Source organism: Aspergillus glaucus, assembly GCF_001890805.1.
Source record: "Aspergillus glaucus CBS 516.65 unplaced genomic scaffold ASPGLscaffold_15, whole genome shotgun sequence".
Lineage (NCBI taxonomy): Eukaryota > Fungi > Ascomycota > Eurotiomycetes > Eurotiales > Aspergillaceae > Aspergillus > Aspergillus glaucus.
This window is the reverse complement of record NW_019170467.1, coordinates 194,397-214,449: the sequence shown is the minus strand read 5'-3', so window position 1 is coordinate 214,449 and position 20,053 is coordinate 194,397. Positions and strand designations below refer to the sequence as shown.

General features: G+C 51.3%; 5 protein-coding genes across 5 annotated transcripts; 2 read left to right on the top strand and 3 right to left on the bottom strand.

Annotated features, from left to right (window-relative positions):
* Positions 1 to 1,988: 1,988 nt before the first annotated feature.
* On the top strand, positions 1,989 to 3,316 carry ASPGLDRAFT_130359 (zinc-binding alcohol dehydrogenase family protein; the record flags this gene model as incomplete). Its single annotated transcript, XM_022540965.1, has 3 exons — positions 1,989 to 2,230; positions 2,284 to 2,729; positions 2,796 to 3,316. The coding sequence occupies 3 exons, from the start codon at positions 1,989 to 1,991 to the stop codon at positions 3,314 to 3,316; spliced, it is 1,209 nt and encodes a 402-aa protein (XP_022399063.1).
* A 59-nt stretch (positions 3,317 to 3,375) lies between these two features.
* ASPGLDRAFT_49144 (LLM class flavin-dependent oxidoreductase) lies at positions 3,376 to 5,060 on the bottom strand. Its single transcript, XM_022547043.1, has one exon. It carries the CDS (start codon positions 4,848 to 4,850, stop codon positions 3,429 to 3,431), a length of 1,422 nt encoding a protein of 473 aa, XP_022399062.1. The 5' UTR covers positions 4,851 to 5,060; the 3' UTR covers positions 3,376 to 3,428.
* Positions 5,061 to 5,083: 23 nt separating this feature from the next.
* On the bottom strand, positions 5,084 to 7,222 carry ASPGLDRAFT_59376 (flavin-containing monooxygenase; the record flags this gene model as incomplete). Its single annotated transcript, XM_022548373.1, has 3 exons — positions 5,084 to 6,526; positions 6,577 to 6,837; positions 6,890 to 7,222. 3 exons carry the CDS (start codon positions 7,220 to 7,222, stop codon positions 5,237 to 5,239), a joined length of 1,884 nt encoding a protein of 627 aa, XP_022399061.1. The 3' UTR covers positions 5,084 to 5,236.
* A 1,874-nt stretch (positions 7,223 to 9,096) lies between these two features.
* On the top strand, positions 9,097 to 11,647 carry luA (3-isopropylmalate dehydratase LEU1). Its single transcript, XM_022547042.1, has one exon. It carries the CDS (start codon positions 9,201 to 9,203, stop codon positions 11,520 to 11,522), a length of 2,322 nt encoding a protein of 773 aa, XP_022399060.1. The 5' UTR covers positions 9,097 to 9,200; the 3' UTR covers positions 11,523 to 11,647.
* A 531-nt stretch (positions 11,648 to 12,178) lies between these two features.
* ags2 (alpha-1,3-glucan synthase Ags2) lies at positions 12,179 to 19,802 on the bottom strand (the record flags this gene model as incomplete). Its single annotated transcript, XM_022544778.1, has 6 exons — positions 12,179 to 12,227; positions 12,286 to 12,796; positions 12,890 to 13,095; positions 13,149 to 19,154; positions 19,219 to 19,394; positions 19,452 to 19,802. 6 exons carry the CDS (start codon positions 19,800 to 19,802, stop codon positions 12,179 to 12,181), a joined length of 7,299 nt encoding a protein of 2,432 aa, XP_022399059.1.
* Positions 19,803 to 20,053: the final 251 nt, after the last annotated feature.

Here is a 20,053-nt window from a genome sequence, read left to right as displayed (position 1 = left end):
ATCGTTGGATAATACCAAATATAATGCCGATGAGGATCCCCGACTCCATACCGAATGCCATAATCCCTGCTGCCACGCGAGACTGACAGGGATTGTCCGTACCCATACTCATACCTACTCTGTATGGTCACACAGAGAAATCCATTCTGTCCTACAAGACTAGGCATATCTGACCTGTCCAAATCACACGCAAACAATTCCATCCTTTGATATCGTCAGCGCTCAATACCGAGTATGTACACACCATACTCCGTACTCCGTACTCATACAATATAAATCTACTGCCTATTCGGGCAGCGTACAGATGCCCCATCCACCGTATGATAACGTATGGTAAAATACGAGATGAAACTAAAAGACGGTCAGGAGTGGGGCGAGAGGGGAAACTCCTAGACCGCCAGTTGCCACGTGGTGTACTTATCTACGGACTGCGCTTACTGTATGAGGCTATCAATTAAATGTCCGAACTGTGATAGCAGCATAGTAAAGCTGCTATAGAGTGGCATGATCATGATGCTGTCGATGCAAAGTACAGCACGCGTACGCTAATATGCAGGATACCGGCACATCTACCGATCTCGTCGATAGTTGCTTCCGTAGAGTAAGAGTACCTTAAGAGGATACTGAAACAGACCATCAATATAGCCCATACTCCATACTTGTCCACGCAGAACCAGATATCGCGCTCTGCTTCAATAATTGAAATGAAATTGAATCTTCCAGAACACTTTCCATTCTCCCGACTCCACTTGCTCTTTTCTCCTACGCACTACTCCTTATTCCGTATAGCATTTACTCTGTACGGAGTATGGCCAAGTACTCCGGGCTAAAATAAATCATAATAATAATAATAATAATAATAATAATAATAATCTCACCGTTATGATCGTAGTTCGATCTTCGATACGCTCCACATGGAAATGGATAGTGGCATCCATATTTTGGTACGTACCTGGCGTACCTGGCAGCAACACGCAATACGGCAGATTGATCGACTCTGCCCATTAATTCGGCAGTTGCAGTCTTCTAGAATGTTTTTGTTTCTGTTTTGCGCTGTATGATGTCAACGTAATTGCAGTCTCCATAACCCCATAGGAGGACCTGTACAGGAGTTGGTATGTGCTGCAATACTATGTATTCTACCGTCTGAGTCAGTGTATCCGTACTCTGTAGACACGACACGTACGACTACTATGTATATACTCTAAAAGTACAAACAAACAAAGTACCGCAGCAAGTCCCTCCGAAACTAACAGAGCCGAGAGTACACAGACAAACGAGTGTTCCCTGTTCAACGGCCCCAAACCGCGCTAGAAACATTCCAGAAGAATTCTGGAACCCATGGAAACAGGAGAAGACCCGACCAATCAACGGGCTTGTGGGCCGTACCCCTGGCTAGTGGCGAATTCGGCCGGTTTCGGATCCGACTATCTTAATCAGAGGTATTATTAATAATACATGATATTATGAGAAATGGAGTGGCTAGGGCATTACCCCTGCATACAGCTTGCATACTTGTACAAAGTACTATATAGGAACGTATAAAAAAGAAGCAGAAAAGAAGAAGAATAGAGCAATTGCATCATATTTCTGAATAGGCAAATAAGTATCGGTAGAAAGTATCTATGACACAGTAAATCTGTCACGCAATGGGCCCCCGCGGTGAAGCCATCGAAAAGGATTAATGGAACTTTTGAATGGATCGAATCTTCCACGCTTTAAAGAGGGGCTTTTTTTTTTTTTTTTTTTTTTTTTTCCTCCTCCGATTATCTGCCTCACTTTCTATAAAACTTTTCCAATTCCTTTACCTCTACTCGTCGCATTCCCTCCCTCTGTATATACCTTTTTTTTTTTTTTTTTTTTTTTTTTGCTCTATATTTCATTGTTATTGTAGATAATCGCATTTGCCCAAGCATCATTCGCCGAGAGATACCACTACTACAGCCATGGCCACCGCGACGACCACCACCACCACCACCACCAAGACTATGAACCCCCCCTCCCCCGATGCCTACGTTCAACTCGAAACCCCCCCGGTTGTAATCCAAGAGAAACAAGAATCCCTTCAATCCTCGCCCATTCTGGACCGTCAAAGAGCCCTTTTGATTCATGCCGCCCAGCAACCCTATACCCTTGTCACCGACCACCTCGTGCCAGCAATTCTGAAAGATGGCGAAATCCTCGTCAAGGTCGTTGCAATTGGCCTCAATCCCGTCGACTGGAAGGGCCCGTACGTTCTCAGTTCCCCTGCGACAGTGACGATGTAGCACTAACGACGCATAGTGCATTCAACTTCGGCCTCCCATCGCTCCCCTGGATCAATGGCCGTGACTTGACCGGCATTGTTGTCCGCGGTTTTGACCCCTCGGGGCGCGTCCGTACCGGCGATCTCGTCCTCGTCCCCTCCACAGACTACCGCGACATTCGTAAAGCAGCGTTCCAGGAATACGCCATCACCACTGCCTCCAACGCCGCCCGTATCCCCTCCGCCACCTGCTCCCAGGCTGCCGCTTCGCTGGGCGTGGCATTTGTGGCCGCTGTGCTGTCACTGGGTGTGTCGTTGGGCTTGGACCTGTCCGCGATCGATGCCCTGCCCGGGCCCGACCTTATCAACACATTGAAGGGGGTGGATGAGAATGAGATCCCGGTGGATGTGCGGGGGGAGTGCTTCTCTGCATCTGAGGATGCGGATCGCATTAGGAAGGGCGACTGGTTGGCTATCTGGGGCGGTATGCTTGCTTTCCCCACCCCCCTCCCAATCGCGTAGGAATACATATGTATACTAATAATCGCAGCCTCCACCACAACGGGCTTCATCACTCTCCAACTTGCCAAACTCGCCGGCCTCCGCGTCATCTGCGTCGCCGACGTCGCCCGTCACGGCGCCAAACTCCTCGAACTCGGCGCAGACCTCCTCGTCGACCGACAGGACCCCGAGCGCGCCGTGCAAATCATCCAGGGCGTTACTAACAACAATCTCCGCTACGCCATCGACATTGTCGGCCGGGAGACCGCTACACTCCTGCAGCGCACGCTTGCGAACTCGGAGCGGGCGCACTTGCTCGGCTACGCGGGTCTGCCCAAGGAGCAGTTGGAAAACATTAAGTACCATAACATTCCTGTGAAGTTGTTCCACTCGTCACCGGCCGTCGGGGAGCAGATGGTTTGCTGGCTGGAGGGGTTGATGCAGAGCAAGTTGTTGAACTTGCCGGATATTGTGCAGGCGCAAGGTGGTCTTGGGGGGATTAATGCTGCGTTAGAGTTGTTGCGTAGTGGGAGTGTAGGGGGTAAGCGGGTGGTTGTTAACTTGGATTGATTTGTTTATGTTTTTTTCTGTTTAAAATTGCATGTAGATAATGATAACGAGCGTATAGATTTTTTTTTTTTTTTTTTTTTCCCTACTGAGTATCATATCACGTATATATAGGTCAATTCTTCAGTGCGTATGCAGGAACCTCCTCATCCTTCCTCCACACATACTTCGACCCTGGATGCTCCCCGGGAAGTCTCTTCCTCCCCTCCTCCCCATAAACATTCTCCCTAAATGTACCCCCAGGCACCTTATAATCATCCCAAAACATCCCGCGCCTCCTCAACTCCGGCACCAAAAACTCAATAATATCCTCAAACGTCTCCGGCACACTCGCATAACTAAAATTAAACCCATCCACATCACCCACCTCAACCCACCTCGCCAACTCATCCGCAACAGTCTTCGTACTCCCGATAATCTTCGCCCCGTTCCCACCCAACACCAGATACTCCGCGATAGTCCGCTTATCCCATTTCTTCCCGTTGGAGCCTGGCACTGTGCTGGCCCAGTGGTTCACCATGGATCGGACGGCGGGGGCCTCAACAAAGCGGAAGTCTTGGTCGTCCGTGTACGTCGACAGATCGTAGCCGGACCACCCGCCGAAAAGGCCCAGGGCGCCTTCACGGTCGCCATAGGAGGCTAGGTTCTCGAACTTGGCGCGCGCGGCTTCGTCGGTTTCGGCGACGATGACTAGTATACCTGCAATGATCTTGATGTCTTCGGGTTTGCGGCCAGCTGCTGCGGCTTGCGAGCGGATGCTGTCGACTGATGGCCGGACGAGCTCGGGTGTCTGCGCGTGGAGGAAAATAGCTTCCGCGTGGGTGGCTGCGAAGGCTTTCCCAGCCGTCGAAGTACCGGCCTGCAATATGAATGGTGTCCGCTGCGGACTCGGCTCACACAGATGCGGACCGGGGATGTTGAAGTACTTCCCCTTGTGATCGATGCGTCTCACGGCTTTAGGGTCCGCATACCCCTCCGCGGGGTCAGAGAGGTAGGGCTCATCCCTCCACGAGCCTTCCCAGAGCTTATACGCAACATTCAAATACTCATCCGCAATGCGATACCGCTCATCATGCTCGATCTGCGTATTCAGCCCGAAATTCCTCGCCGCGGAGTCCAAATAACTCGTAACAATATTCCACCCCACCCGTCCCCCACTCAAATGATCAACCGTACTAAATTTCCTCGCCAACATATACGGATTCTCATACGTCGTCGACGCCGTAATCCCAAAACTAATACTGCTTGTCGCAGCCGCCATCGCCGGCACCGCATACAGCGGATCATTAATCGGGAACTGCGCGCCCGCGGGAACAATGGGGTCTGTGTTCTGCGGTCCCTTGTAGACGTCGTAGGGGCCGAGGACGTCTGCAAAGAAGATGGCGTGGAATTTGGCGGCTTCGAGCTTTTTGGCGAGCTCGATCCAGTGCGAGAGGTCTTTATAGGAGCGGCCGCGGTCTTTGGGGTAGCGGGTTAGGCCGGGGTTTAGGTGGGAGGGGCTTTGCATTGCGAAGGCGTTGAGGATTAGGGATTTCATTTTGGTGGTTTGTTTGTTTCTGTTCCTGTTCCTGTTCCTGTATTTGGATGTGCTTTTTTCTGGTTATTTTCAGTCACTGCTTTTGTGGTTGGAGATGTGCTTGCGGGTTATATACTCCGCAACGGTACTTTACCCTATCTATACGTGCAACAGGGATGTGATGGCGTGAGATTACGACAGATTGATCTTTGCTATAATTGAATAAAATTATACCAGATATATGATCCATTGTAAGGGCCTAGCTTCCGTTGACTGAAGAAACATCACTTCTTCACGTGAAGTAACCTGCGATAATTGTCTTTCCATACGTCGTTATTTCTTCGATATCTGCTCTTTCCACGAGAAATGAAGCCATTGAGTCCATTCAGTATAAAAGTAAAAACTAACTAAACATCCCACCACCCCTCCAAATGCACCCTCAAGTCAATCTCCTCCGGCAACCGCAAATGCGGCGTCAACTCCACCTCCTCGCCTTGCTTCGCCTCCAACTCCCGCTTCGACCATCCATTTCCAAACCACGCAAATCGATTCCCACTCCCATTGTCATACGTATACTCAAAGTCTTCCCATCTCGGGTCCCGTCGCACGATATTCGAAAGCGTTGCACTGCCCGGGAATAACCCGTGAACCCGCCCCCCGGGTCGTCCACCGTTATACCAAGATGAACAGTTCGCAGACCACACGGTGCGCGGGTAGAACGCATCGCAGTATTGCACAAAGTCATCCGCCGCGGCTTTGGAGGGTACTATGGTGCGGATCCCCTGCCCGCGCACTTTGCGGAGCACCTTTGCGATGTAGGTGACTTGGTTCTCGACTGCGTTGGGGACGGTCCCGCTGTGTCCACTGGAATAGGGGCCTCCGAGCCAGAGGAGGTTCGGGAAGTGCGGTGTTGCCACGCCCAGGTATGTGTAAGGGAAGCCCCAGTGGCCAGAGTGTTGCCAGTCTGTTTGGAGGTTGTAGCCGTTGGCGGTGATGGGGAAGGGGGGTGCGTGGTCTCTGTTTGCGCCGGTGGAGCAGATGACCACGTCTACGTCGCGGGATTTGCCGTCCTTGGTTATGATGCCTGTTTCTGTGAATCGTTCAATTGGGGTCTGGATGTATGAGACGTTCTCTTTGGTTAGGGCTTCGAGATATCCGGGGCCCGGGGTAGGACGGCGGCAGCTTGGTGGGAAGTCTGGAATGATTTTGTCGGATAGGTCTGGTTTATCGGAGACCCGTTTTAGCATGAGCTCGCTCCATTGGTCGCGCTGTTCTTGGTTCTCTGGGGAGTCTTTGAAGATAGCCCCGAAGCGCTGGAAGTAGCCCTTTTCGACTCCGCGGCGGTATTCTAGGTAGGTTTGCGGGTCTTTGAAGGACTCGCGTTGTTCTTCTGGGAAGATATTTGGCTCTAATCGGCGGACGCCGACTACGCCAAAGGAGTCTGCGATCCAGGTGCGGTTTCGGGCGTAGTGGTCGACATGCGCGGCAATTGGTTGGACAGATGGGAGGACTTGGAGGCCTGATGCGCCGTTGCCGATCAGGGCGACTCGTTTGTCTTTTAGGTCGACGTTGTGGTCCCAGTTGGAGGAGTGGAAGAGGGTTCCTTTGTACTCGTTGATTCCGGGGTAGTCAGGGAATTTCCAGGCGTTGAAGTGGCCGATGGCGCTGATTACAATGTCAAGTTCTTCGACATAGGTCTGCCACTGTAAGTATCACGCCAGCCGGGAGTGAATTAAGGAAAATTCACCTTGGAATTGGTTAAATCCTGCAAAGTGACTTTCCACTTCGCCTTTTCAGGAATCCATTCAGCGCTTTCTACCTGTTGCTGTAATCGCAGATACTGGTAGACGTTGTACTTATGCGCAACACCCTTCCAGTAGTCTCGGATCTCATGGCCTTGCGCAAACTCCTCAGTCCATTGCGTATTCGGCGCAAATCCAGACTGATACACATGTGCGGGGACATCACATCGAACCCCGGGATATGTATTTTCAAACCAAGTTCCGCCCTGTCATAATCAGTCACTGTTACGGGCCATCCACAGTAGTAAATGAGCGTACCACATCCGCATTCTTATCGTAAATGCGCAAATCCAAACCCGGTACCTTGGCTGGTAACAGCGCACCAGCGGTGACACCTGTCAACCCCGCACCAATGACACCCACCTTAATGGGCTTTACTTCGTCGATAGGATGCTCTTCCAGCTGGAAATCTGGCTTGGAATCCGGAGCCGGTTTCGACTCGGGAGTGGGTATAGGCCCGGAGGTGGGTGTGCTTTTGACCTCGACGGTCACTTTCTCCTTGGGGCCGAGGTTAATCGGCGGGCTGTAATCCTGCCCATGTCCATTGGAAAAAGGCTGGATGGGGATAGTAAAGCCGTCAACTGCGGCCATATTGCCTTGATTGCGATAATCAATAATGCAAAGTCAAAGACACGGCCAAAGTCGTACAGCAACATCGGCATAATTATAGATACCCGGATGCACTGCACGCCATCGCGAGGGGAACATACATCATGCAATGCATTATGCCGGTGATTTGCTAGAGCTGAAAGGTTCAATGCTGGGATGTTGTTGCGACAGCGTCGGAGACGCACATCATTGCGGATCGCGATGGTGTCAATCGCATATAGATTAAGACTTTTTGTACAGTCGAGGTCAGTGCCTCGGTAGTATTATTATTGTCCTAGATATGAAAATTATGCAAGTGGAGTGAGTAAATATTCTTTATTGGTGGGTGGCATCTGATAACTATTTTCCACACTACCCTAGTAAAGCCCAGACTCTTCCTTCTTCCTTCTCCTCACTACTCCCTTGATTCTAATCTAATTGGTTCTGGTCAAAATGCCTTCCCCGCAGAGATTCCGAGATATTGAGACATTCAGACGAAGCAAGCTCATGGTTCAGTGACCTTCATGCCATCCAACATCTAGTTCTGGTTCATTAGTCGGATAAAGAGACCATAGACAGAATGCTTCCCGCAGACAATAGTTAACTGTGACAACAGCTTCTACAGCTTAGATGAGACGCTTTTATGATGAGATCCAGCGACACTTTCTTCCGGGGCTACCTTGATATGCATGCCATTTTTTATCCCGGCGATCAAACAAAGCAACATGCGACTAATTCGGCACGGGATCTACTCCTGAGTTTATGCACGTCGGAATGGTGCAATAAAACTTGCCAGTCTACTGACTTCAGATTGCTGCAATATGGCAGGATCCAAATCAAACCACAAGCGGCAAGCTCATACCCGTAATTTGGAGACTCAACCATGTCATATGAAGCATGGTCTTAGTTTGTGGCGCGTGAGAACTCTGTATGTCTTCATCCCAGTGATATGTCTGAGGGGATGTACACGACCAGCGACGTCTAATACGCGCGGACACTCACAGTGCCAACCGCACCATATTGATCTTCAGAGGCAGATGCCCGCAACTAGGCTGTGTAGCATACAAAAACAAGGAATTACGACGGTTCCTTGCAATGCCGGGGTGACCGAGTCTCCGAAGCGCAAACTGGATAGGTTTGAATCTATGGGATAATGAAGACCTCTAAACGTTAGCCCTTGGGTCTTGTCTCAACTTTAATGGATCAAGATTTAAGCTGCGCTTTTCGAATCGATTCTGGACCGAACCCCATATTTGCACACCATGAGCAGTTTCATTAATTCATCCGAGCAATGAGAGCATTGAGTGAGACTCCCAACTTGCTGGGCTATTTCTTGAACAAGTCTCCCATGCAGGACGGGTCCCAAACTGCCAACCATTCGGCAATTGTGCTGAAACTTACCCCTTCTTGCATCTCATGAAGTACGGTTTCCTCTCCTGAAAAATCAGTTGGAACTTGGACAAATCTATGTGTACATTATTTTTACGAGGCATACTTATGGGGAATTGAAAACTGAATTCTTATTGGTACACTACAATGGGAATTTTTGTTTTCCACACCATAGTCACCAGAAATGATAATAATAACTAATAAATGAAAATTGTCGAGAACTAAACCATCCCCAGGTTCAGTTTTAGGGTAAGATGTAGTACCACCAATCAGCAAGCCTCAATTAGTCTCCGTAATCGGCGGCAGGATCTGAAGAAGGATTACCGCGGATAAGCGCCTCAGCTAAGCCCAAATGGGGGGAGTGGCACCGGTGTCGGGGTAGTGGACCCATCAGATCTACCAATCAAGCAGTGGCAAAAGAAGGCTGACCAGCCGAGATCGGAGCAGCCCCTCGAGCGACATCGCGGTGACAGGCAGTAGTAAAGGACATTCATCTCCTCCCTCTTTCCTCCAATCCTCACTATCTTTCATATCTTGCTACTATTAGTCTTGATTCTTCTTGTTAGCCTGTTCTCCTTGTTGTATATTCATCATGCCTGCCGCTGATAAGAAGCCCAAGACCCTCTACGATAAGGTGGTTGACGCCCACATCGTCAACGAGCAGGAAGATGGCACGATTCTGCTGTATATCGATAGACACCTTGTCCACGAAGTCACCTCTCCTCAAGCCTTCGAAGGCCTTAAGAATGCCAGCAGAAAGGTCCGCCGGCCGGACTGCACTCTGGTCACCGTTGACCACAACATTCCTACTTCCTCCCGCAAGAACTTCAAGAACGTTGACGCCTTCATCGAAGAAAATGACTCGCGGATTCAATGTTCGACCCTCGAAGACAACGTGAAGGACTTCAATCTCACATACTTTGGAATGGGTGACAAGCGTCAGGGTATCGTCCACATCATCGGTCCTGAGCAAGGATTCACCCTCCCCGGAACCACCGTTGTCTGCGGTGACAGTCACACTTCCACACACGGTGCCTTTGGTTCCCTTGCCTTCGGTATCGGTACCTCTGAGGTCGAGCACGTTCTCGCTACCCAGACCCTCATCTCTCGCAGAAGCAAGAACATGCGTATCCAGGTCGATGGTGAGCTGCCTGCCGGTGTCACCAGTAAGGATGTCGTTCTTCACATTATCGGTGTTATTGGTACTGCCGGTGGTACTGGTGCCGTCATTGAGTTCTGTGGTTCTGTTATCCGTGGTCTGAGCATGGAAGCCCGGATGTCCATGTGTAACATGTCCATCGAGGCTGGTGCGCGTGCTGGCATGATCGCACCCGATGAGATTACCTTTGAATACCTCAAGGGCCGTCCCCTAGCTCCCAAGTACGACAGTGCTCAGTGGAAGAAGGCCGTCAACTACTGGTCCAGCTTGAAGTCGGATGATGGTGCCGTGTATGACAAGACCGTCCTGCTCGATGGCAAGGACATCATCCCTACCATCTCGTGGGGTACTTCTCCACAGGATGTTGCTCCCATCAATGGCGTCGTTCCAGGCCCTGATGACTTTGAGGATGAGAACCGCAAGACCTCTTGCAAGCGTGCTCTCGAGTACATGGGTCTCGAGGCCGGTACGCCCCTCAAGGACGTCCAGGTGGACAAGGTTTTCATTGGTTCTTGCACCAACGCCCGTATTGAGGATCTGCGCGCCGCTGCCAAGGTGGTGAACGGCAAGAAGATCGCCTCCAACATTAAGCGCGCCATGATTGTCCCTGGTTCCGGTCTGGTCAAGCAGCAGGCTGAAGCTGAGGGTCTTGACAAGATCCTCACCGATGCTGGTTTCGAGTGGAGAGAGGCTGGTTGCTCCATGTGCTTGGGTATGAACCCTGACATCCTGTCGCCTCAAGAGCGCTGTGCCAGTACCTCCAACCGTAACTTCGAAGGCCGTCAAGGTGCTGGTGGCCGTACCCACCTGATGTCCCCCGCCATGGCTGCTACCGCCGCCATTGTCGGTAAGCTGGCTGACGTCCGCGAGCACGTCGTCGCCAGCCCAGTCCTGGGTAAGGCTCAGCCCAAGGTGGACGTCGAGCAGACCCACGAAGAGCCCGAGTCGGAGGAGGAGTTCGACCGCATCATGGACCTTCCCGCCGACAACGAGCCCCACACCAATACCTCCGCCGGTGGTGCCTCGACCAGCACCGGTCTCCCTAAGTTCCACGTCCTGAAGGGCATCGCCGCTCCCCTCGACCGCGCCAACGTCGATACCGACGCCATCATCCCCAAGCAATTCCTCAAGACCATCAAGCGCACCGGTCTCGGCAGCGCAGCCTTCTACGAACTGCGCTACCATCCCGACAACACCGAAAACCCAGATTTCATCCTGAACCAGAGCATCTACCGCAACTCCAACATCCTGGTCGTCACGGGCCCCAACTTCGGCTGCGGTAGTTCCCGTGAGCACGCCCCCTGGGCCCTCCTCGACTTTGGCATCAAGTGCATCATCGCCCCCTCCTTCGCCGATATCTTCTTCAACAACACCTTCAAGAACGGCATGCTCCCCGTCGTCGTCTCCGACCAGGCCCTTCTCGCCAAGATCGCCGACGAAGCCCGTGCCGGTCGCGAACTCGAAATCGACCTCCCCAACCAGCAAATCAAGGACGCACAGGGCAACAAGCTCGCCGACTTCGAAGTCGACAGTTTCCGCAAGCACTGCCTCACCAACGGCCTCGACGACATCGGTCTTACTCTTCAACTCGAGGGCAAGATCCGCACATTCGAAACCAAGCGCACCCTCGAGACCCCCTGGTTGGACGGCAGCGCCTACCTCAAGCGCGGTCCCCGTGGCGCCACCATGGTCGAGGCCGCGCCCACGCCCAAGACCAACCGTGGTGATGTCAAGAACGAGCCGCTGGAGTGGTAAAGTTGTTTCACTTGTTTTTATGACTCGGGCCCTATCTTCGGGATCCGGATACTCTGATATGACCGTTTATACGAATTGCTTTGCTTTGCTTGGTTTGTTTCGAAAAGTGCACTGGTTCTTAGGGGGCTGTTTCTTTGCATCGGGGTTTGTTTTGGGATCTTCCTTAGTATACCGGATAGTTATGCATTCTAGGTTTGAATATAATGATGATATACGATGTACGATTTCTTTATCTTGTAGTTCACGGTCAGACATGTTAAAGAGGCTTATGGATTATGTACGAGTTGCTTCTCTCTACATCCGCATCCATTCATTCGTAAATAAGCAACAGAAAATTAAAAATAGGCATGAAATATATGCGAATAGATAGCTTCCTCCCTTTTCACACTCCAAATACAGAATGAACAATATTATACACATATCCACCAAGTTAATCTTCGCAAATGCAATAAGAAATAAAGTTTTCCCAAGAACAGATAATCAAAATAACAAAAAAAAAAAAAAAAAAAAAAAAGGCTATATATCGAAATCGCAGATCAACACATAAGCCATGGATGAGAGGGTATCAAACGGCGGTAATTAACACCAACTAATGATGTATTATACATAAGTAAAGTCGTGAATATAGTCGAGAACAAGCAAGCGAAAAATCATGCTTATGGCTTCGAGAGTTGCTCCTTGCGGAAGAAGAACAGGAATCCAGCGCTGCAAAGATCGTTAATACATGCATAAAAGAGTCTGTCGTGAAAGAAGGAGGGCTTACCAAATCAACAACTGGAAGATAAGAGCAATCCAGAACCACCCATTCGCCAGGGAACTGGCACCAGCCGTGATATCCGGCGAAATCGGGCCGGGCCCGATACTATTCGGCGCAAATGCCCTCGCACAGATCGTTGCAATCGAACCCAGCACTTGCGAGACAATAAGCGCAAAGCAGATATGCATCCGCGTCAGCGTCTGCAGCAGAATCATACCGAAACCCACTCCCTGCAGTGTATCCAGAACACCGAGCCACAGCCACAGACTGCGCGAGACGAGTGCTCCGGCTGTGTAGCCGCCGGCCCAGGGGAGGTAGAGGCCAGCGCCGGAGACACCCCACCATATTTGGGCCCAGCGGGGGGCTCCGAGACCGCAGGCGAAGACGGGGAGGATCCAGGAGTGGGATTTGGAGAGGTAGCCGAGGAGGAAGAGGAAGATTGCCCAGACGGCGCCGAAGAAGACAACGCAGAGGATGCCGATTTGCCAGGCGTGCACGTGTTGGGAGCTCCAGAGGACTGTGTCTTATTAGCTTTGTTTTTTTTTTTTTTCTTTTTTTTTTTTTTTTTTTTTTTTTTTTTTTATTACAATGGTTTGTTGGGGGGACTTACAGCTCCAGTTACGACCGTATGGTGCACTGAGGAACCAATTTTGGATGATCACAACGGCAAAGTTCCAGAGGATGATCTTGCGTCTGAAGACGGATCTGTAGAACGACGGGACCTTTCCTGGTGCTTGGCGGTAGTAGTTTGGCAGGCCGTAGAAGATAAGCAGTCCAACTACCCAGAGGAAGACTGCAATCGGTAAACAGATGGCACTAAATTTTCTCGTTAGTGAGTTATTGAAAGAATGGGAAAGGATAGAACGTACGTCATTTTCCAGGTGTTTGTGATATTCCCTTGAGGATTAACGATCCCATCGGCAGTCGCCTTGGTAAGGGTTGATCCCCAGTACCACAGCCCAATGATATAGGCCTGCTGAGTACCCTGAATAACACAAGCACGGAACACCCATTCCTTCACAGGAGCACCGCTTTCATCACCAAAGTTGAGAGCGAAGAAGATGGAACCACTGGACGATGCAGTGGCATACACACCACTGGCGACGTTTTGAATCCAACCGCGATTGAACTCGTTGCCCTCCCAGTGAGCGACACCGATCAGAATGAAGGCCAGACCGTAGAAGAACCAAGGAAGTGAGAGCGTGACCACAGACTTGAAGTATCGGAACATGAACCACCAGATGATCGAAGTGACCAGGTACACAGTCGCGATACCATAGAGCTTCTCGGCTGTTTGACCGACTTCACCAGTAAGTAGCGTGATCTGGTACGAGTTCGCCGCGATGATCTGTCCCAAACCAAGGAAAAGCGAGTAGACCGGCCAATCGCCAATGCGGAGCTGCATCCATTTCCTGAGACCAGTCGGAGGGACGTAGTCCTTTCCAAGCAAGAACTCATCGGCTTCCTTGTTCTCCTCGCCACCACTGTCGCGCGAGGCCGAATCGTCGTTGGAGATTGAACCAGCTGGCGAAATAGCACGCTTACCACGGAAGATAGAAGGAGCCGGAGAATGGTTGCGTCCTAGCCTTGCGTCCCTGAACTTGTCGAACCATTTCTTTTCACTCTTCACCAAGAACACCTCAATACAGAGCTGCGTCTCAGAGTTCGAGCCATTGAGATCCTGGAGTCGGCTCTCGAACACCCGGTAATATTCACCAGAGCTGTCAGTAAAGAACGGGTCGACTTTTTGTAGTTTGAAGTCCTTCTTGTCACCAACAACGGAGTCAACGGAAAGCACAGAGGAGCTGCTAAGACGGTTCCCAGGTTCAGCGAAGGGTCTGATAGGGGCCAGAAGACCGTCGTCAAATGCCCCCGGCGTCGTTGAGGCGACAGATTGTCTTGTCGCAGTTGATCCTTGGCTGAAGTGTCGGTTTTGCGCAGGGATGGTGGCGTGGAAGGGCGACAGTCCACCATGGGTAGCGGCCTGTTGCTGCTGTTGGAGTTCCATCCGGCGACCTTCCCCTGCTTGTTCGGGAGTGAGCGTGTATTCATCTTCTCCGTAGTAGCTGGGGATATTGTCGTCGTCGCTTTCCTCTTCCGCATCGGTCATGACATGGGTCGAATTCTCCTCGACTGCTAGGATGTTGCTCTTTCTCAATCCCCGACGGTGCGAGTGACCAGGGCCAGAGCGGACACCAAGTGAAAGCTGTCGACTGAGTCCGGACTTGGGCTTTTCATTGGCGCTGGGACTGGGTGTTGGATCAGTGCTGTAAACAATTGTGTTCCGTTGCTGCGGGCCAAGAGTGCTGAGACGGTTGGTATTGCTGTAGCTGCTTTCCCTCGAGTGCGCAATAGGTGGTGTCTGCAATCCTGTCGGAGTCATAGCTCCGGGAGAAGAGATAGGCGAGACCAATAAACCAGTGCCCGCGGTTGGCGTGCTATAACCAGATGGCGTATAAGGCTGTCCGTGAGACTTGACCAGTTCCTTGTTGTGAACGCGAATAGAGGTCGCCTGCAAGATTTCCAAGTCCTCAACCCATTGGGCGACGGGGAACCGCTGCTTGGCAGATCGTGCACGCATCATTGCGCGGACGTCAAGCTTCGAGTTAAGGGCACTGTCGATGGCGACCTTGAACTGGTGCAGAAGATGGGCAGTAGTCGTAGATTCGACATTATACCACCAACCAGGCATTTGACCGAGACCACCAACACGGGCACCGATACCAAGAGCACCTTTACGACCGAACTCGACGGCAACAAGACCGAACGGCTCATCACGAGAAGGGATCAGAGCGAATTCAGCACCAGAGAAAATGAAGGGCGGGAGCGCAGTGAACTGGGGTCGAGAGAAGACACGTCCGGGATAGATCTTCATCATATGCTCGAGCTTCAATGCCGCGAACTTTCCGTACAAATCAATGACCGGACCAACACAGATCAACTGGACATTGGGATGGGCTTCGAGAACGGCAGGCATTACATCAGCGATAAGGTCGACACCCTTTTGCATCGACCATCTTCCAACGAACACCAGAAGATCCGCGTCAGGGTTTTGCTCAAGACCGGCCCATTCCTGTGCTTGACGCTTGAATTCGCCTCTGTTCGATTCGTAATCGGGGTCAACCTGAATGTCGCTTTCCTTGGGCAGCTCCTTGTTCCATTCTCCAGTATCCGAGGGGTCGGGGTTAGGCAAGTTGCCAACCTTCTTCAACCCCCAGAAGATGGGATAACGAGCATAAGACCGTTTTCCGTACTTCTTAGACACACCGACTGCACCGAAGCCTTGCTGGTGAACACGGAGGTAGCTCGCACCCGCGTGAAGCAGGTTGAAAACCTCACCGAACTGGACGTAGCGACTCACGATATCCATATCGAGGTTGAAGACCGAGCAGACTTCGTCTTTCTCCTTTTGGGTACGCATAGGCCACAGACCCTGGAATTCAGCGTTGTGGAGAGAAAGACAAACAGGAACGGTTTGAGGAAGAATGTAAAGCGGAGCAATGGAGCCGTGGTAATCGTTAATGTGGTACAGATCAATGGGGAATCGCTTGATCGCATGCGCAATACACTGATTCCACGCGGAGTAGTAAATGGCACTGTCCAAGTCGTCCATGCGGGCCGGGTAGGGCTCAGCCTTGGTTTGCTGGCGGAACACAGGAGCGTCAAGAAGGACGTAGGTGATGTTGTTCAACGTGTGGTACTGGACCTTGACTTCGTATGGATTGCCCAAAACGGTGACGAACATGGATTCGGCTGGACGATCTTCGGGGTAATCCACACCTCCAACACAAGGAACAACCCAGATGAGGTCCTGGTGGCCAAGGTGCTTTCCCATCAATTGAGCCATCACACCGAGACCACCGATCTTGATTTTGATAGCCCAGTCTTCAATGTCGTACTCCATAGTAGCGATGAGGGCCATTTTTCGGCGGTCCTTGCCCGCCGCACCGAATGCGGATGTGCTCTGGAGAAAACCGGACTTGTTGGCGAGACGCATCAAAGGATTCATCGCTTCGCCCTCTTCGGGATTGCGCCTCTTCAACTTCCGGCGGAGGGCAAGAGGAAGGAGCCCTTTCTTTTCGCTGACACCAATCTGGTTGAACTTGATCTGGTAGAACGACTTCATGAATACGTACACACATGCGGCCGCCGTCACGATTGGCATGAGCCAAAACAGGAAGTACATGGCCATCTGGGCATACTTCGAGCCTACGGGTACAAGCTCGAACTTCATGGTAGCGTCATTAACGTGGAATCTCCACGCCAGGTAAGGGGAGGGAGGATGGTCCGTGACATTGACAAGAGTTGCACTGAGCGAGGATGGCGGCAGACGGTCCAGAATCGCATCACCATCAGCATCTCCGTACACATAGCTTTCGTCAGGCTTGCCATCCGGATCCATGCCCCAGATGTTGAATTGACCTTGGGCAGGCCACTCGGACACGAATCGGTACTTCCACAGCCCATCCTTATCCTGTTCAACCACGTTGTGCAAGCCAGCATCGTACCCGTATTGGTTGTAAGGACCGTTGAAGAAAAGGTGGGGGAATCGTCGCTCGCCTTTGCCGTCCCAATCGGTGTCACCCTCTTGAGCGTAGTCGCTGCTACCGGTCCATTTATTCCAGTACTCGACACGGATGTGCTTTCCTTGCCACCGTTGCTTCTTGGTTCCTGACCATTCCAATTCTTCGATAGTGTCATTTCCACCGGTGTACGGGATCCACTTCGAAAATGTGCTACCCCAGTTCGTCGAATAGCGGTACTTGTCGGCTCCGGCCGCGTGGTGTTGGATGAACAAGGTTCCGTTGTCCGTCCGGTGAAGCAAACTGCTGGAATAGTTGGCCGAAGGGTACAACATCGGGTTATCACGCTGTCCAATGCGGATGAGGAAGTGGTCGACGGCATCCGTGAAAGCTCCATCAGTGGTAGTTGCGTTTTTCACTGTCAAACGGTGGACGCCGTTGTAGACACCCTTCACTGTTGCCGACCAATACCATGCACTTGGAATCTGACCAGGCCAGGAAGTCTTGTCAACAGCGATTGAACTGCAATTGACACTGTTGGTATCGAAAGAGGCAGTCTTGTCAGCCTCGGTGGATGAATTGAACGAGATCGACTTGGTGACGGAATCACAGTCCATTTCGGTGGAGAAATAAATCTTGACATCGACATCTTCATAGGTGTTGGGGAGCACTGTAGATAGTAGGGGCGCGTCATGACCGGGCTCAAACTTGGTGATCATGGGACGAGGCGAAGAGAACTGAGTTTTGGGGACATAGGCCCTAAATTCATACGCACTCAATGTCAAGCTGTCTAAACATCCGTTGGTCTCCGTGGAGCCATTTAGACGAAGCTTTTTCGGGCCGTCCTTCAGAACCTTTTCGTCATGCGGATAGAATAAGTTCTTCACCGTGGTCCCGCTGGGGAAAGGAGATATCAATGCCGTGTCATTGTCGCTGCAGTCGAACTGGTACTCCAGGGTGTGGTTGTCGTTTTGATACACTAGCCAAACTGGCTGGTTATCCGCATCGGATCCCAGATCTTGGTGCTCTCCGTACACGTCTCGGAGAATGGACCACATGCCTGTCTCCGTCGCAGTGCCGTTGGAACCGGGCAGGTAAATGTCTCGTGTCCGGTTAGATAACTTCTGAACAAGCCATCCATCGTTCAACACGGGATATTGCTGGCGCATTTGGTACATGTGCTTGATGACGTTTCGCACAGGATGCGAGGGATCCCGGTGATCGTACGTGACTGTTTCGTCGTGGCAACCTTCCAACGCTGCTTCGAGGGGCCATTGATAGTACTGAGACGACTTGAGACTGAAGCAACCATGCGTTTTCCATGCGGTGGCGGGCGACATCGACTGACGTCCATAGATATAGTTAGAAGCTGTCGCATCCAAGATGTAGAACGCTTGTTCTTCTCCCCATAAAAGCATCGGAATACCGGGGAGATGCAGGGTCGTGATGAACAAAGCCAAGAGTTGTCGCTCGACACCGTATTGGATGGCAGGCCAACGGAAAACGTCCTGGTTAGTTGCGCCGTACATATGTCTGGGGTCGAATTTTCCCGTGTTTGCGTTGATCATGTCGTTAGACACAAGCATCAGGTTCCAGGCATCGGTCCAGTCAACCGGCGTATCATAACCCGCAGCCAGGTTACCATCCATTCCCAGGAACCGAGTAAGGGAACGATACACCGAATAGTGGAAAGCCGCCGCATCTATAGCCTCGTGGCCATGCTCTCGCAAGAAGTATTGCTGGGCCGACATATTGTTCATGGTAACCGCCATTTCAGCACTCTCAGGATACTGGTTGGGCTGCCTGCCACGGCCGAGATAGATGGAACCAAAGGTGTTTCCGCCTGTGATTTCACCGGCGATAAAGAAGTTTTCTTTACCAACTTCCCGGGCACACTCTCTGTAAGCGCTCGACATGTCACCCAGAGCATCCACGGTGGCCTGTGTGGCTTTATCGTAACGGAAACCGTCGATATCGAAAGCGCGGATGATCATGCAGGAGTGTCGGATCAGTCGTTCTCTAACGCTGGGATTCCATTCACGGAGACGGTCCTGGACGGAGGCGAATTTTGCCAGCTGACGCTGCCAGTCAGGGAAAACGCCAAAGGCCTCACGGTCACCGTACTGGTCAAAGTCACTGTCAAAGCAGCCTTTCAGTTGGTCCGTGACAGACGACTCGACTGGGTAACCGTCCTCGAACCAGAATCGAGGATAATCGCAAGTTTGGTTGTAGGTGTTTCCGATATCGAAGTCGGCATAACGACGATTAGATTTCCAGAGTACTTCGTGCTCCTTGACTGAGAACGGCGTGGTTTCATTCAAGTGGCCCTTGAAGCCAATCAGGTCACCCATACTATAGATTTAGTCAGTATTGAGGGGCCCTCACTATACTAAACAATAGAGAAGGCTGAACTTACGTTGCGATGGTATTGTCAAAAATGACGTACATACCACGGTTGTGAATCTCGGTGATTGCCTTTCTCCATGCGTCAATGTTGCCAAAGTGCTGATCCAACAGAGTGGTATCCAAAGCCGAGTAACCATCCGAGCCCCATGGCTGGTTCATCAAAACCGTTCCTGCAAGGTAAATGGTCTGCTCATATTAGCTCCGTTCCGCTATAACAAAGCGGAAAAGAAGATGAAAGCTCACCTTGATACCCATTCCTTGTAGGTAGTCCAACGTATCAACCAATCCAGCGACATCACCACCATGACGCATTTGATTCGACTTCAAGTCGTGCTCGAAGAGGGTACCATTGATGTTATCGTTCTCGGGGTCGCCGTTGACGAACCGGTCCAGGAAGAGGGTATATACAGGGGACCGCCAGTTATCCGGCGAGGGGAAATATGTGTGATCCGGCCAGTCGATCCAGTAATCTGCGGCGTTGGTCGCGGTCTTGTTCTGGTTGAGGTTGTATTGGAGGAAGGACTCATCGTAGGGCCAGCCCACTACTGTTGTTGCGAACAACGCAAGCAACGCACTTGGAGACCCCCACCTCATGTTGGCGGCAGCTCGATTGTACCGTGTTTATCGTTCTATGCGTCAGTCATGTGTCGTAATCGAAGGCGATGTTAGAGGATGTGATAGAAACGAGTGAAAGAGATGGTGAGAGGTCGAGTGAGGACGTGATTATAATATATCCCAGGATCCCGAACTCCGGTAGTGGCGATTCTGAAGAAGCTCACACGAGACCGAAAGTTAAACGAAAAAACGAACGAAGAGATACGAGCTGTTCAAAAATAGAAGACAGA

Coding starts and splice junctions, on each gene's coding strand:
- ASPGLDRAFT_49144 (XM_022547043.1), bottom strand. CDS start 4,850: ATGAAATCCCTAATCCTCAACGCCTTCGCAATGCAAAGCCCCTCCCAC.
- luA (XM_022547042.1), top strand. CDS start 9,201: ATGCCTGCCGCTGATAAGAAGCCCAAGACCCTCTACGATAAGGTGGTT.